This window comes from Cebidichthys violaceus, unplaced genomic scaffold (assembly GCF_023349555.1).
Source record: "Cebidichthys violaceus isolate CVI_PGR_0920_01 unplaced genomic scaffold, fCebVio1.0.p SCAF_11, whole genome shotgun sequence".
NCBI lineage: Eukaryota > Metazoa > Chordata > Actinopteri > Perciformes > Stichaeidae > Cebidichthys > Cebidichthys violaceus.
In genome coordinates, this window is record NW_027176274.1 from 16,134,838 (window position 1) to 16,152,768 (window position 17,931).

General features: G+C 39.5%; 1 protein-coding gene across 4 annotated transcripts in view; it reads right to left on the bottom strand.

Moving 5' to 3' along the window:
- Nucleotides 1-12,263: 12,263 nt before the first annotated feature.
- pcbp3 (poly(rC) binding protein 3) overlaps nucleotides 12,264-17,931 on the bottom strand; it is a 64,073-nt gene continuing 58,405 nt past the window's right edge. For 2 of the 4 annotated variants that reach the window (XM_068705147.1, XM_068705146.1), the window contains exons 15-17: nucleotides 17,860-17,912; nucleotides 17,349-17,518; nucleotides 12,264-14,659 (exon numbers count right to left, since the gene is read on the bottom strand). In XM_068705147.1, the coding sequence (XP_068561248.1) occupies nucleotides 14,623-14,659; nucleotides 17,349-17,518; nucleotides 17,860-17,912 (260 nt within the window). In that variant the 3' untranslated portion in view covers nucleotides 12,264-14,622. Of the gene's footprint in view, nucleotides 16,387-17,348; nucleotides 17,519-17,859; nucleotides 17,913-17,931 lie in introns of all 4 variants that reach the window. The other 2 variants (XM_068705145.1, XM_068705144.1) reach the window with 1 other exon arrangement.

The following is a 17,931-nucleotide window of genomic DNA, read 5'->3' on the forward strand; positions in this document are numbered from 1 at the left end:
TTTAGTGCAGGTTTTAAAAAATAGTGCTATGTCAATCTTTCAGATACCCTTGAGAAGAACACACGCACAAAAAAATCTGGGCTTAGAATAGTGAGTTTACCGACCGTTTCATTTCCATTTGCTCTCCCCGATGGGATTCAAATGTAGGTCAGCTGGTCCCAATGTTCCAGGTGTCATTTGAGCTAAAGCGGAGTGCAGTTTTTTCATGGGGCCAGTCTCAAACCCACATATTTTGGGTCAGGTTTCAACAGCTTCCATGATTTACAAGTTTTCGTCTGGGCAATTATATTAGCGCAACAGGCAGGTGAAGAGGAAAATGCAGCTTTTCAATGGTACTGCAAAACGCCGACGGTAGGCCTTCACACACCAATCCAATACCACGGTGTCGCAGCTGTTAGCGCAGAAGTCCAATACAAAATCAGTTCATAGGCAAATGTCAACAAACTTCCAAAGAAAAGACGTGGATCCCAGTTAAGAAATACAAACCAGTGATCATTTCCTCCTTTTTGATCAGACTTATAGTGTCTTTCTAAATATTTCTGATTTCAGTCCAGCCAAGACATCTCAATGAATCAACCAGCCACTGACAAAGAGACCGCCAAGGTGAGTGAGCTCTAGATAGTGTGGCTGAAGGAGGATGCTCTCTTTTTTTCTCATTCTTTGTCTACACTTTGTAGCTAGACTGAGAATGCAAGTGTTAAGATTAAGAGGCTAAGCATTTTAAAATGTACCCATACAGCAGAGGAAATCCTTGAATGTCATGTTATAAGCAAAAAGGAAATTCCCTGCTTGTGTAATGACTTTTCCCAATTTCACAGTGATGCTTTACAGACTCAAAATATAATTTATTATGATTTTAACCAGCAATTAATCATAACCATGATGGGTCTATAAATCAAGATTTGGGTTAGAGTTGGGTGATGCTGTAAAATCACACTGTTTTTGGTCAAGGAGCTGCCTTGACCAAAAGCAACACCCGCAGACTAGTGGTGAGCTAAACTCTGGGAGTCATGCTGGGAAGCAGGGTAGCTCCAGGCAGAACAAGCAGTTCACAGCGCCAATCTGATGCACCCCTTTACATTAGCATGACTTCCATCTGTTTCATCCTTTATTCGCCACACACGGAAGCTAATCATCACCGATCTTTGATTGCTTTAATCCCAACAAAGGAAAAAAAACAGCAGACATAAATACGCTAAATTAGAACAGGTGAGCCCAAAGATGTTTAGCTTGCCAAAAAAAAAGCATTGCTCACAGACAACACAAGCAGCTGGAGGAAGGATCTTTATCTGAAAATATATCTGCTGAGCTTGACGATTCTCGCGTGGACAATTCGCATGCAAATGTCCTCCTTTGTCCGACCACATGAAGGGTCCTAACGGGGATCGCCGGTGGTTTCATTCTGACAGAACACACAGACACACACACACGAACACACACACAAACACAAGCCTAAGTCAGAAAACGTGAAGACTGTGGCAGTCAGATAAGAGAAAGCCAAGGTCAGGAATTTGGAGCGCAGTTGTTACAGGAGCAGCGGAAATACCACGCATACGCTGCCAGGGACATGCAGCAGGTTTTCCACGTCAGCGACGTGCGCAAACCTTCCTCAATCAATTCAAAGGACCAGGCAGAGAGAAACTCCGGGGTTGGAGGAGGCGCGAGTAAGCGGCTATTCATCTAGATGAACAACTGCGCTGCGTTTACCTCCACATCCATTTGTTGTGATAAATGTAGCCACGGTAGAATCTTCCCCTGTACCAGGATTTTATTTGTTTCCCCCCTGCAAAGACATGTTTTGCTCTAAATACTTCTTTTTTTTTCAGTGTATGAGTAGGAGACTGTGAATAAGATGGCCTTATTCTACATTTGTCTCGTGATTAACACCCTGGGTGAAGTGTTTCTAATGGTCACCATCTATTCATATTACTCACATTTAGGACAAATTTGATTAGTCTCTGCCTGTAATTGCCCCTGGGACAACTAATAACAGCTTCCAAACACAAAACACATTCATCCAACTCCGCCAACAGCCAGGGGAGATGGCCCACCAGTTGGTTGTGACACTGAAGATAAAGGACAGAGGTGCGGTTTGGCGTGCATGTGTGTGTGTGTGTGCGTGTGTGTGCGGGGGCATGGCTGAATTTACTCAGCAGGCAAAAACCACAGGTCCAGTTGTCTCCAGGGGGCCTTTTCCCCCTCACCTCCCTGTTCACCTGTCCCTTAATGGATCTCCAAATGCTTTGGCGGAGACAAATTATCCGTGTCCGCTGCCTGCAGTCCACTCAAGCTCATGGCGCCTACTTACTTATCCAAGTGTGTCACTTCAAGATCTCCTCCGACAAAGTAAATTCATCTCTTCTGAATGGGGGGTCAAGATACTGATGAGTGGAGCCTTTGGTTTGGAGCAATTCATCACAATTACGTACAGTGACTGTAGCAGTGTCCAAGGGAGCAGAGTATTAGCAGCTATTACGGGGGGGGGGGGGGGGGGTGTAACTGTCTTATTAGTTTCTGCGATACATCTAGGGCTGTTTGTGTGTGACAGGGTGACGTGTAATGAGACACAGATTGCACTGATGCATGGCATTAAATCGGCAGGACGTGATTCATCATAGTGTTATTCTTATTAATAATGCTGAACATGTGTGTGTGTATGTATATATATATATATATATATATATATATATATATATATATATATAAATATATAATATTTAAAATTAAATAATGCTCACCATTTTTACAACCATTCATTCAGTCAGCTATAATGATGGGAATACAAATGTTCTGTCTAGATTAAGTATAATTAGTTGTACAAGTTGAAGGCTCATGATCACTACTTTGTACAAAGTAAAACAGTTTACCCTAGAGCCCCTTATAGGAGCATGAATATTCATGAAGTAAATTACCTAATTGCATTCCATTCACACAGTTGTTAAAAACATTAAACAATTTTTTTTTGTTATAAACTAATACAAACCCAAGGGTGGATTCATTTCCTACCCAGCATGGATTGTAATTTGCTCTGAGATTACTCTGGAGAGCTCTTTTAAGGGACAGAAGGCAAACGGCAGAGCAAGAAAAGTGTGATGTGTTGACAGAGTCTGTCTTAATGAGACGAGTCGTTTCACTTTTTGACCCTGAAATATCGACCACAAACTGCTTTCACTTTCATAATGCCCTGCGACAATCAAGATGTCTTCTTTACTTTGCATAAGAAATAGAGGATGATGCTGAGAATGTGATTATTTTTTCTGTCTGATGACAACCTAATCTGGCCTTATCTCTGACCTGCCGTTGTATTAATACCCTCCAGTAGTGATGCAGCCACTAGCATTACCAGTTAAAGGCTTTTAAGCAAAGTCAGGTGGAGATGTTGCTTTAAATGTGTCTTTTAAATTATAAATGGGTTGAAAGAAGCCCTTAAATGTCAATGGAAATTGGTGATTACTTTCAAATGCTCTGGAGGCAGTCACATAATGAGAGCATTAATGTTTAACCGTAAAGGTCTTTGCGCTGTAATAACATTGGCGAAGTATCTTTTGTGAAACAGAGACAGGGCAGATAGAAGTTGCAAGTAATGTGCAAATCAGCAGCTGCAATTCGCCCGTCTGCCTCACCGGGGATCAGGACTAAGGTCTCTGACAAGGGATGATATAGGTGCATAAGAATGCATCTCAGGCCATTAGCAGGATGCCGAAAGGACAACACAGTTTTAGGAATGCATTTTCTACCTTAAAAGCTTCATGCTTACAAGGGTCAATTTCTTTCCTTTTTATGAGTTGACAGAGGTTTCGAGTTTTTATCCGTAATCTGTCAGCAGTGACTAAATTAATTTGTCTTAATCAATATGCAGCAGACAGCCAAGAGTATGATGGCTTTCATTCCAACCAAACACTAGACCATCTGATTGCACTAAGCTGCAAAACCTCAACCGAAGAGGCTGTTTTACCCCACATGGAGTACCAGATGGATGCAACCCAACGCACCAGAGCAAAGCAGATTGTGCCACATAAGCTGTCAATTATAGACTATATTAAAGTCTCAAATAATTATCTGTGATTACTTTCTGGTATCCCATTATTCATATTTGGAAGCACGGTCGATCACGGCAATCCGATTGGTATAGCAATAGTTTATGGAGCCCTGAAGCAGTTTTACACTTTTCCTTTAACCTCCAATCGAATGAAAACAAGCTTTTTATTATTTTCCTTTAATACTAATATTAGCTAAACTAAGCCACCTCGAACACCCTTCGTATTGCAGGATCATAAGAAAGTCTACAAGAGTTGAATTATTATTTTATTTTATGCCATTTAAGAGTGGTGGGAAGGAACTGAAAGTCAGCTGGCTGGAGAAAATATCGAACATGTGTGGTTTAATATTTCTTTCATCATGTCATCCTGTCAAATTACAACAGTAAAAACTTCTACTTAGACTAGAAGAGCAAGTGTAACTTTGTATACTGTATTTCCATTTTAATAATTGAAAGGCACTGGCCTGAAAATTCAGAACACATGTATTGCATCCACCCTGCAAGCAATACGGCGACGGCTGAGCCGGCGGCACGCAGCTAACATTGTTAATGACGCTGACAGTGCAAACATCGTTAGTGTTGATGGCGCTAACAGTGTTTACCTGTGGGGGAACCGAGTGAGAGCAACTTCATTCTCTGCTCAGGTAGACATTACTCCTATATATCTATATATCTTTGTATTGCAAATATATTTTTTTTGCTGCGTTAATGCTCTAAATGTTGTATAGAGAACCTTTAACTAACGTGTCTGACGACCTTTACCATATTTTTTTTTGTTTTATAGATAGGCCTACATACTAACATAACTAATGTAGTTCATTAACCTGCTTGAATTACTAGATTTGTATGGTTTATTGGGGAACAGATTGTTTTTTTATTATATAACATTACATCACAGTCATTTAGCAGACGCTTTTATCCAAAGCAACTTACAATTCAGTATCTATCTACACACCGAAGGCACAGCTACGGGAGCAATTTTGGGGTTAAGTGTCTTGCTCAAGGACACATTGACATGAGACTAGTGGATCAGGAGCTGGGAATCGAACCGCCGACCCTCTGATTGAAAGGCGGCCCTGCTCTCCACTTAGCCACAGTCACCCCATATAATAGGGATATCTCACAACTTACCTGAAATGCCTTGAGCGATCTTAAAAGGACCGTTCACACATTTCTTCCTTGACAGACAATCATAAAAGAATCACGATGAAGGTATTGGATGTTGCGAAATCACAATGAGCTTCCTAATTTGGAGCTTCCTCTTTTGCTGGCAAGGTTGTCAATTGTTTCGCACGGGGATTATCCCTCCTTATTTAGACTTGGTGAATGTGTTACTAAATGCAATCAGGGACTTTGGGAGCACGATCAAGAACTGCTTGAAACTGGGCATATTTAACAGCCATGAAAGATTGTGTGAGAACTGATGGTCGAGTTGTATACAAGGTGACCTCTTGTCGCCCCTGAAGAGCGACAACGTTAATTTGCAACATGCCTGTGGACACAAAGGCGTCCCCTGTGGCTGGGTCTCTTGTGCACACACTCCAGCTGAATGTCAGACTACAACAGCTACTTCCAATTAACAGCAGTGACTCTTTAGAACACTGTAGAAGACACTATAGAGCCTTTTTTTTCCTTACATGCATTTTTTACATCCACTGCGGTAAATTTTGAGAATTGTGTTCGTATTACACTAGACTCAAATTATTAAATTGTAAACTAAAGTGTCTCGCAAGGCGCTCCATAGAGAAATCAGAGAAAAGTGAAACCCGTGTGATGGTGTTTTAGGTCATTTCTTTAATTAACACTTAACTGTCATTGTCTCTTACAGTTTGTTACAGTCTCGGCTGAGAATGGCATGCAAGCTCAGCATGTGCTCGACTGCCATAACAATATACCTCATACATTTACATTTAGTTGAATGAACACCTCACTGACTGAAAAACAGAGTTATTAAGTTCATGAATTTCGAAATCATTGCAGGGATGTTGCAATTGGTTGCATCATGTTGCAAGATGCTCCTGGTATTGTGTCCACACCCTCGATGTTTTTATCTGTTAACGTTTCTGACATTCTGAACAGAAAACAGATCCAGTCAAGCTTCCGGTCAAAACACAGTGGCCAAATTGCTGCATAGAAAGAGCATGCACCAAAAACCTGAAAAGTATTGCGAGAATAAAAAAAACAAGTTTTAGTTTGAACTAACTTTTGTTGTTAGAATGACTGTGAACATTTGGCACTGTGGGAAACCCCTGCCATTGTGTGCACGAGTAAATCAGAGACTATTTAAGGGAAATGAAGCCAAAAATCTGGAACCTTCTTAATTGTCATAACGCTTGTCTGTAACTTGCATTTCAGAGATTTACTGTAGCTATTTTCTCCACTTGATGGTCATTAGGTTGTGCATAAGAATTAACTAACTGGCCTCATGCAAGGTTATCTTGAAATCAGTTACACCAAATGTTCAAGATCTACTCACTGGGGGCTATGGTGGGATTCATTAGGAAAAAAAAAAAAACATCCCATTAAATCGAAGCACTGAGAGGGGATATGACTAGAGCACAGAATATGAACATTTAAACTAAATTCATGCTTCTCACAGTGCTGTAGTCTGTATGAAATTATTATGTTATCATTAATGTTTTGATATATTACCTTTTGTTTGAAAAGGGCATTTTAAGACCCGTGGTGCCCAAGGGAATGCTCAGTGCCACTCAGACTGCAGCAGCCAGTCTGGCTATTCAGACGTTGCTTGCAGGTAATCCTGTGCACAATGATGATGTTACAGCAGTGTTATTCAATGAATATAAATTAATTGCCGTTGAAATCATGTTATGTGCTCTGTACAGAAAACACCATTGGTCGCCTGTACCGAGCACCGTTGAGCCTTTTGATCTTCCGTACTCAGGCGGAGGAGTTACTCTTTGCCACTTTTCTCATAAAGTAGTGGCCCAAAAGACATTCATCAAAGTATAGACTGTCCAATAGAAAATAAGGAGTGCTCACTAGCGTGCACTGAAGGGCAGAAAGTATACGGAACACTGTTATTCTATCTGACCTAGCAATTTAACGGCAGTAAACTTGAATAAGATCGCTAGTATCTAGGGATTGGCATGAGTTTCATCGCACAAGTACTCGATTTTGAGGTAAGTATTAGTTCAACATAATGTCATTGAGTCAAACTTGCGGGTTCTGATGTATATTCTTGTCACACTGGTTGTTGCCAGGGTAGTAAACAGCCATGGCCCGCCCATCTGTTCCTCCAGCTAGCAGTTAGCATGTGTGAGCATGACGGCGTTAGCCAGCGCTAAAGCGCTCGTCACTTCTTCAAAGGCTGTGTCTCAAATACTCATTGCCTTGATAAACCAGCGGCATGCAGACCATAGACAGATGTCCATGTTGATGTTGACGTGCCAATTCGTTTTGATACAGGTTATTAAAAGATCCCTCTCCAGACATGTTAAGACATGTAAAAATACGACTACGGCTATATATTTTTTCAGTTACTGGCTAATCCTCCCAAAAAGAAGTTCAATTAAGAAGCTCATCTTCTCTCTCATTGAAAAAATGTAAGGTGAGCACGGAGGAACTTTCTAGCTTCAGCAGATGAATGTGAAAACAGCCTTCCGGTGTCAAACACTGTGCTAACGTCATTCTGCACAATGAAGGTCAAACTACACAGTGAAGTATAAGCACAACACATTTTTAGGTGGAGGGGGACTTACGCCGTTGAAAAATAAGTCTTTTGGGGGTAGAGCCTTTTCTGACAAGTTCCTACTGTTAACATGTTCCATGCTGGTTCTGCCAATACCTTTTAATTCCAAAGTCTCACATGTATTCTTTTACTCTGTACTTTATGTCCTTTGCTGGCTGGGTGAATGTTCAGCTGACCTGTATTTGACCAGTATCGTTGTTGTATTAAATATTTTAACCAATTTGTAGCGTGTTTTACTTGTTGTGGGGACATAAATCTATTTTCACAGTCACATTGTGTGGAATCGCATTCCAAAATGCACATCCCCATAACAAAAATCATTAATAATGTGAACAAGACTCGTGAGACATTCCGTTTCTGTATTAGCCGGGGATAGAGTTAGAATTTATTTTGGATGTTAACACCACAGGCATGAAGAAGAAAAACATATGAAGAATGACAAATGATGACAAACGAATAAAGAACATTAGAACGTTTTTTGTTGAAGAAAATCATCTTCAGGATTGAACTGAACACATTTGGTCTCATAAGAAAATGGTTTATAGAACTTGTTATGTTGAACACATTTGGTTTCATAAAAACATTCCTAGAAAGTGATGAAGGCACGGCAGACAAATTGTAATATATCATTCCAATTTGTTTCAAAACATTTCCTGTACATGAATTGCGTGTTCCGTCAAAAGGTTATCTTGACCCAGACGAAGACATGAGAGCATGACATAATGAGGAGACCAGATGTGCTTTGTTTGTGGTTCAACCGACTGGTTTGATTGGTGGAAAGTGACATAAGGGGGATGAATTTAAATTATAAGAATAAGCTGTAGCAACTAATACATTGGACTTGTTGGATGTTGCCATCTCTGCATTAAAACACTTCCCACTGGTTGCTACTCCAAGAACTTCTCTTCTCTTCATTTCAGCCACAACCTAATGGTAGTGTTTCTGTCACAACATTAGTTTAACTTTCATATTTAGTGGAATGTTTTAACGTTATGCCGTACGTAATGTGTACTAGGTAGACTATGCTTCTGTCCTGTTTATAGAGTTCATTAGTATTTGCCCCTTTTCCTTTTTTTTTACCACTGTTTTGAACTCGGTGGGTCACGGTACTGCATTCTGGGAAAGGGAGCGGAAGGGTATTCAGTTGGTTGTAATGTGAAACCACAATAGTGGTTATTCATCTTTTTATTCTGTGATTTTGTTGTTAAATTTTGTTTTCTTGAATATTGGTATTTTGGATTACGTTAAAGTAATTTATTTTCAGTTAAAGGATAAATTGCACACTTGGTTTAGAGATTCATTTTTAAAGTATTTGTTTCATGTTATGTTGGTATTTGATGTTTGCTTAACATTTGTGAAAGTCGCTTTCTGTGTTACAGCCATCAAAACCTGAGTAAAAAAGACTTGGAGACTTTTTCTTAACATTAGTAATTATTACTTTACCCCTGTCTGGTACAGCCACCTACACCTAACTATAAAAAATAGATAGAGTGAGTAAAATGAACAATCTTTAAATAACTGTTAAGTGAGACTTTGAGGCAACTTGTGTTAATGTCATTAAATGTTGACTTACCTTTGTCTGGTAAAGACATCTAGACTTTATAAAGAAAAATACACATACAGAATAACAACCATTCACTGTTAACTTACCTCTGGTTTCTGCATCTAGCATCAATTATAACTCAAAAGGAAAATCCATAAAGAAGAGATATTTATTTAAAATCTCTGCTGCAGGATGTTACCTATCGCCAACCCCGCCAGATGCAAGGGAAGGCTGTCTGGTGCTTTATCAGTCCTTCCAGACACAAAGGTTGTACAATCCTGCAGCAAACAGGCTGTCGGTCTCAATCCGAGTCGCTGTCTTTAGCCGACTGCCAGTGTGAGGGGAAGCTGAGGCCTGAAGTGGAGGGAGGAGACCATGTGTGGTCCTCTGCCTGGCTCTTCTTTGAGGAGGATCAAAGGCCTGAAGTGGAGGGCGTTGCGTCCTCATGGTCGTCCTTACCGGTCCTCCGCCTCTTCACAGTGACCTGCTCCATGCGGTCCTCTTCCCTGCTCCTCTTGGTGGACTCTTCTGACCTCTGGTGGACCAGGGGCGGAGCCTCTTCAGGACGTTCCACACCAAAAGGGAGTGAGAGAGGATGGCCAGTGGGAAAGGGAGGAGGAGTCATCACTCGGTGAAACCCCTGCCAGAAACTCCTGGGTGGTAACCGCTGGGTGAGAGGGTCATCTTCTTCCTCCTCTTCTTCCTCTTCCTCTTCTTCATCCTCGGAATCTGAGCTCTCCCACTCGGATCCGACGTCTTCCTCCTCGTCCTTTTCCTCCTCCTGGTCAGCTGGGCCGAAAAAGTAAAGCTTGACCTCGTACCCACCCTTTACATAATAAACATATTCAGTATATACAATCTTCTGATATACTTTGTCATCAGAAGAGTTCGGGATGATCCTATAGCCGTCCATGATGTAGTCCATGATGTAGTTCACACCAGCTGAGAGGGAAACATTCAAACTGTAAGGATTTCTCACAGCATGAAATATTTCTGGATTACATTGAAGAATGGTCAAAGATTAAATTATAAAAAATTATGACCGCACTACACGTGTCACCAAGTCACCAACACACAAGAGGCTGTGCCTTTTAATATTTTAACAATAATATCAAACATAGTGCAGCTCTGCCTCTGTTACTTCGAACATTAGTTCCGTTCACAGTTAGTTATTCTGCACCAAACAATTGTAAGGACTTCAATGTTTGTGTGGACAAAATGATCAATAGTTTGCAGTAAATAGCGTGAACGTATTTAATATGCATTGAGCTACGTGTGTTCGTCGTGACGCACAATGAAACATGGCTACATTAATCCAACTTGACCACAGTAACCTCTTTAATTTATAACTCATTATTCTCCCAGTTTATGAGTTGCATATCACAGCATGTGGAGGAGATGCAGTCCCGTACAGTTACTTAACCGATCGCTCTCTTGTCCCTCGTAAACAAAATACCACAACAACGAGCAAAGCGAATCTCAATGTTAAATGTTAAAGAAATAGTTGATGTAATATTATAAAGTAGCAAGGAGCAGATGTTTTTTCTACAGCGGCAGATCTTGCGTGAACCACTGGACAGCTAACTGGAATACACCAGTCTGTTGGGTGGAACGCATCAGATCTCTATTCCATGGGATATATTTTTATAATTTATAGTGTGATTCAGTTTGTAATTGTATTTGCTTTTGTTAGAGATTAAATACCTTTTGATTTTAACTTGAACCAGCTATTTTGTTGACGGACCAGGAGTGAGGAGGGGGGCTCACTCAATGAGAAAGTCTGAACAGGACAATAAACTGAACTTGAGTATTTTGCTCCTTTTGTTTTGTGCTGTGAAATGAAACTAACTCTACATTTTGTTTTGTTTTAGGGAGCCAGGAGCAAATTGCTCAGTTCATCAAGCTGAGGGGGAGAACAACGGCCTCTTCACCAGGGACAAACATTCAGCAGCCGTAGCTTGGAATTAAGACATTAGTCCTTTTGTAATATCTCCATTTGACCATCCTGTACTTAAGGTTACAGTTACATTAGCTCTCATCCTATATAAAGCCTTTTACAAATAGGACAACCAGTAGAGAGGAAAATACAATTCTGATTTGTTATTGTTGCTGTCACAGAGATGACAGTTGTGACTGTCACCTTTTTCTTTTATTTATTTAAACCCACAGTAAGACATCCATGTAAATGATTTCTTAAATTAATTTGTATATATTCTGCTGTGTAAAATTTGTCAATCTTCTAAGTTTGAATCCTTGTGTTAACATTATTGATAACGGTTCCTCTTTTCATCATATATATATATATATATATATATATATATATATATATATATATATATATATATATATATAATCCTTCTGAGCAGGGATTCTAGGCATGGGAGCAGCCACAGGGGGCAGCTGTTGATGCAAACAGGAAGTCCTCTGTAGATCAGACCGTCTCATTTCAGACACCACTCGGTCCGGCCTTCGTGGTCCTCAAAGGATGCGGCCGACGTGGTCCTCTGAAGGATGCAGCTGCTGGATTGGGACACAGACGTGGGTGACGTCAATTTCACCACTACTGGCAGGAAGAAAGTAGCAAATCCTAAAGTTCGATTTCCTCAAATGTTAAAATTTTATTTTGAATCAAACACTAGACGATGTGTATTGGTACATGTTTCATATTCATTTACAAAAATAAAGTGTTGTGAAATTACAACACATTCAATATAAAAAAATTAGTCTATAACTTACTTCATAATACAAGGGGCCTTAAGATTAGCTTTGGAAATAATGAAGCCACATATCCAACAAATCCAAAAAAAGTAGATCATCATATTTGATAAAGTGGATGTGCTTATGTAATACTTGCACATTTTAGGGTTGTACCATTTTGAATGCGCTTAATTGCTGTATCACTTAATAAATGTAATGTAATAATTTAATTCACAAGAAGTAAAAACTAGAAAAAAGATGACAAATGCAAGTCAAGGGAAGAAAAACACAAACTTTATTCTCTTCTTTTTACAAAACATTTCATAATCAACCTCAATAAATAATAAATCCAATACGGTCCTTCAGGAAGCAAATGATTAAACTTAAACATGATCAAACACATTTCCTCAAACAGCATCATATAGCGCTATAGCCTTTATTTTTTGCTGCTCTAGCACATGACAAAATGTAAAATGACAAAAGCAACACAACAAGTGTTTGACCTACACCGCATTGTAGAATGATGAGCACATGAGCGAGGCCATGATTATGAATCTTATGATAATCAAAAAGGCAACTTAGATGTTTGCAAATGGGTCCTACTGTAAAGTAACATAACTGCATCATGGCTGCCCTGCCTGCACACAACTAGCAGGCACACCTTGAACCTATGCACTCAACCATTAATGTGCACTTTACAGAAAAAAATGTAACTACTTTAATGATCAGGTTCTGCAGATGATAGGACGTTTGTAAACGAAACATTAAAAACCAGGTAGCCCTCAGTCAGCCATTCCTCAGTTTCCATCTGAAACACATTTAGATGCAGAGCGCTAATGTACAGATTTACATTCGTAATGTAAATGTGAAACAATGTGTAAACGTAAAGCAGCCTAGTTTCAACAACATCAATATATTACTGACTCAAAACCGATGTATTATCGATTCTCAAAAGTACCTGAGCCTAAACTGCAATGACGCAAATCATATTCTCCAAACATAATTTCTATAGTTATCATCGGAGTAATGCATATCCAGGCTTTGGGAGTAAAATGTATAATTATATTATAATATGGTGGCTTATAAATAGAAGCTACCTGCCATCCATGAAACGCAGTCATGAGATTGACATCATATTACTTGCAGGAGTGTCCAGTTTGACTTTAAAGTGATAGATATAGATATTATTTTATCTTATAGCCTACATTTTGAAATGAGAGCTGCAGATACTAATGAGGCCATTCATTGATATGTTTGCAGAACATACAGAAAGGTCTTTGTTTATATTTGATGTCTTACATCACTGAAAATAATAATCATTCTGCCTCATATTCTACTGCACAAAGGTAAGTGCCTGATTTAAAATGGCACCTTTAAAGTTGTTTCAACATGTAATTGACAGCAGTTGAAACACATTTTGAAATACATTCAGCTTTAGTTTGAATATAGACACAGGTTGGGTGTGTGTGCATGTGTTAGTAACAAAATCCAACAGCTGAAACAGATATGCAATGTGGTGTAACCAAGGAGATACTGTATTTAATTGAGTCATGAATGTATATTTAAGCCTTGACTGTATGTAACTTGATTGACTGACGTAACAATTGGTTCATTGTAGGTACATATGTAATGGAAATATGTCTCTAATGTTTCATACATGCAAACCAGAAACGCTTGCTTGCTGCTTACCAAACTAGCCCATGACTCTCATACATAGATGCTACGAGATGGCAGCATGAATAACATGATTACATTATGTTTGTGGCGTATAGGTGAATAAAGTGGGGTTTATTTGTAGCATGCACTTAGATTTCACTCTTCACTGTAAAGTTTTTTGCCTATTTTCATTTGTCCAACCAACCTTTCCGTCAAGTCTCGTAGGAAACTCGGAAAGACGGATATTTTTGCATTACAGTGGATGTTTTTTTGCCTGTACCCACGAGGTCATTTGAAGTTGGAGTCAGTGTGACACATCCAGATAATGTTCCATTCCCTTTCACCATTCAGTCTTGCTTTCCACATGTTTGATTTTGAAATAATCAAATCATGCAGATAAATCTATAGTGTAAAACTAAGACATCAGGCAAATGTCTGCAGGCGCACAGTAAACTGAAACTGAAAGAATCTAAAACATATCTGCTTATTTAACTTTTTTGTTCAGTTATGCATTGACAATGGTATGGTAGTTTTTTGAATATGGAATAAATATGTGTCAATATATTGTGTTAATATATTGAATAGAATGTGGGGTGCATGAGAGACAAGCTTGGTTTGAATTGCTATACTATTCTTTAGGTTTACTTTGCATTTACTTTCGGCTGCCTCCAGTGCAAGAAAGAAAAGTGCAGTGACGTGTTAAAACATGAGGTAAAACAAAGCGGTGCGGTGCGTGAGATGCCATGAAAGGTACTAGAGTGTCAAAAAAGTAAGGCGACCTTTCAGTAACAGAAACAACAGGGACAGAGGAGTGAGGCATCCTAGCAACAGTGCAAATACACATGTTTACAGTAAATACGAGAAATCATAAATCACTTAAATATCAGGACAGTAAAATACAGATAAATAAATATACTAGGTGCAATGCCATTCACTCAAAGGTCATGTGATGCACTGAGGGAAGATGGGTAGAAATTAGAGTGTGCCCATTCCAGTGACTTCAGACGTCAGCCTAGAACAGTTCAGGGAAGGTGGGAGGGGAGCGGGGGGGATGGGAGGGTGGGGAGGCAGACAGAGAAAATAAAACAGCTGTGAAAGAAGAACTTTCGCTTGAAAATGAAAGTTATGCTGCTATGGCTGGCTTTGTGGAAAACAAAACAAAAAACTTGTGCCAGCAAATACTCAAGCACAGATTTGATACCATATTTTTCATTGTACCCTTTCCCATAAAGCTTCTAAAAAAAATATGGTAACATAACCATGCAACACTAACCGCCTTCATGAAGCCATGCAGTGGACAGAAAAGAATGGTGGTGTCATGAGATTTGTAGAAATTGCTGCATTCCCTGACAGAGGCATCACATCCCATTTCTTTCTAACAGCATTGCTCAAGTGGCAGTCATTTGTTTGTCTTTTTTTTCTTTGCTTTTTTGTTCATTTTACATTTTTTATAAATTTTACTCTTTCCAGACAATGATATGAATTGGACTAAATAGGGAAATGGATCTAATATAGTAATGACAAAAATAAATACAATAGTATTATTGACATGATGCATGCTAAATAAAGAGTCTACTAAAAGGAATAATTTGACATTTTGGGAAATGCACTTAGTCCCATTTCTTGCAGTAAGATGAGAATACCACTCTCATGTCTGCACGCTAAAGCCAGGAGATGGTTAGCTTAGCTAAGCATATCTTAAAACCTGCAAATAGGGGTAGACAGCCAGCATGGCTTTTTCTTAAAGGGTTAAGTAGCAGAATCTGTATTCTAGCACCTTTATAACTCACTAATACATCACATTATGATTGTTTTTAAACGTGTTGAATTTCTAATTCAGAGCATTTCTATTGCCTTTAGATGGCTCTCAACGTGATAACAGCTTAGCCCGAAGCTTGAAGCTAACAGTGCTAACAGCGCTAATAGTGCAAGCAACGGTGTTTACAGAGCTGAACAGTGGTAACCGGAGGGTGGCCGGTGCGCTTCTGCAACCATGCTTTTGGTCGGGTCAACGTTATCAGCTATAACCGCCCTATGAGCACAGTGCAGAGTGGTGGCCATGAGGTAGCCGCTAGGCACGCTCACATGAAATAGCATTCCCTAAAAGGAATGTGCCGATGGCCTGGCTATGTCAATAAAGCACGGAGAAGCTCAGTTTCCTGCTATATTTAATGCTCTGAAAAATGTATAGAGAACCTTTAGTTCATACAAACACTGAAGTGTAAAAATTAAATGTTAAGGTTTTCACAGTAGGGCTATGTGCCAAACTACAGTAACTTCCTGGAGCCTTGATGTCCAAGTGAGGTTGCCAGGCAATCATGTTAATTAGTCAACTTTAGAAGTGCTGGGATGTTATTACCTTTGGATAGAGCCAGGCTAGCTTTTTCCAGCCAGCTAAGCTCAGCTAGATCTAGCTTCATATTTAGCTAACAGACATGAGAGTGGTATTGATCTTCATATTTAACCCTAAGCAAAAATAACAATAATAATAACTGAACATCCCAAAATGGCAAACTATTCTTAACGATACACTGGCTACAATCCATTTAAAACAAATCCCAGTGTGTTTTACTGTAGGTCTCCCACAGGCTAATACTAAAGTGTTTCGCAAAACCAAGGGAGTCGAGGGAAAGTTCCATGGGATAACACAAAGAGGTTAATTGTGAAGCAGATTTGGGGTGACTTCAGGATGTAGTCATGGATGAGGGGTCATTCCACATGGCAGCCACGTCCCTGAACCTGCCATTGGAATTGTGGGAAAGCAATAGCCATTAGTTTCTCAGCGGACTGTTTTCTGAAATCCCCTAAAGAAGTCAAAGAAATGAAGTTGTGTTTTGTTGAGTATCGGTATGTGGGTTCTCCTGCTCTGACGCTGATAACGTTTGCCTTTGAGGTGTAGGTAGCCTCTGGACATCAGTCAAGTTGTGGATAACACATTTATTTTCTCTGTTGATAATGAATTACTGGTTTCAGCGGATAGATAGGGAAAAAGTTGTTGTGAAGCACGGCTAAAAAATTGAAATGCAAAATATATTCCTCAGTATTTTACTGGTATGTGCAGTATCTATAAATCTGAATATCTCGTCTTGTGGCTGAACAGATTTTGTCTCACAGTTAGTTGTTTTTTTAATTTAATAACATAAATAGCTTGTGTGTATTTACACAAAGATCATCTGCTATATTAGGATTGTTGCAGCTGCATACCTTACAGATATGTCATGAAGATTTTGTTCATGAACTTTCCAAACTAAAGTTGGCACTAAGCATTTGATGATTTACTTATTGAACATTCAGTTTACTAATCTGAAGGTTCTGTCCAAAGACACAGCTTTGTCTCAGTAGTTGGCATTTCTCCCATGAGCCACTTACTTGCAAAGAGTGTACTGGCTGAAACTTAATGTATTTTAATGTCTACACTTGGGTGGAGCTAGGGAACAAAGGTAGAAAGGAAAAACCAAGAACATAACATGAATAGCCCCATTATTCATGGTCTTATCTGTCACTTGTCAAACCTGACAGATATAGTGCTTTTTATGGCAACTCATCAAAGTATCAGTGTCATGAATGTCAACACTAAACTAGCAAGCTATATCTTTTTCTATAGCGGTTTTCTCGGATCTTTGATAGGAGCACGGTCACTCAGATATTGCTTTTATCCTTTAGATTGTGCTGGAGGCCAGCAGTTGGAGTTGAAAGGTTACCTGGCATTGATGAGATACTGGGCTAGGCTGATGTTAGCAGGAGTCCCTGTGATGGTGATCTGGCGCTCTGATGAGCCCTCCATGGCGTTCGCAATTTTGATCTGCGCTCCAGACATCTGTCGAATCTCATTTATTTTGGTTCCCTGGCGTCCAATGATGCAGCCTATTAGCTGGGGGGAAAGCAGAAGTCTTTGGACATGAAGCAAGGAAACGTCCGCGTTGCCTTAATACATACATGCTTAATTCCTACAGTTATACAATTGACATTTAAAAGGAAGTTTAATGGGTAATGAAATGTCCTGGGTTTCATTTAAATACCATCATACAGGGAATTAAGTTTGATTAATGATAGCAATGGATCAGCTGATAGGGGTTATTCTGCTGTTTTAACATTAAGAACTGAAATTTGCAGCATCATTTTTAGTTTTGTTGTAAGTCATTTGTGCTAATAACATTCAAATACGTTTGAAACAGGATTATCTCACAGCTGCCTCAAGAAAGCATTACTCACATCATTGGGAATTGTGAGTTCGTGGGTGCTGGCTGGTGGACTGGCATCCAAACCTGAATCGGGGAGCAATGG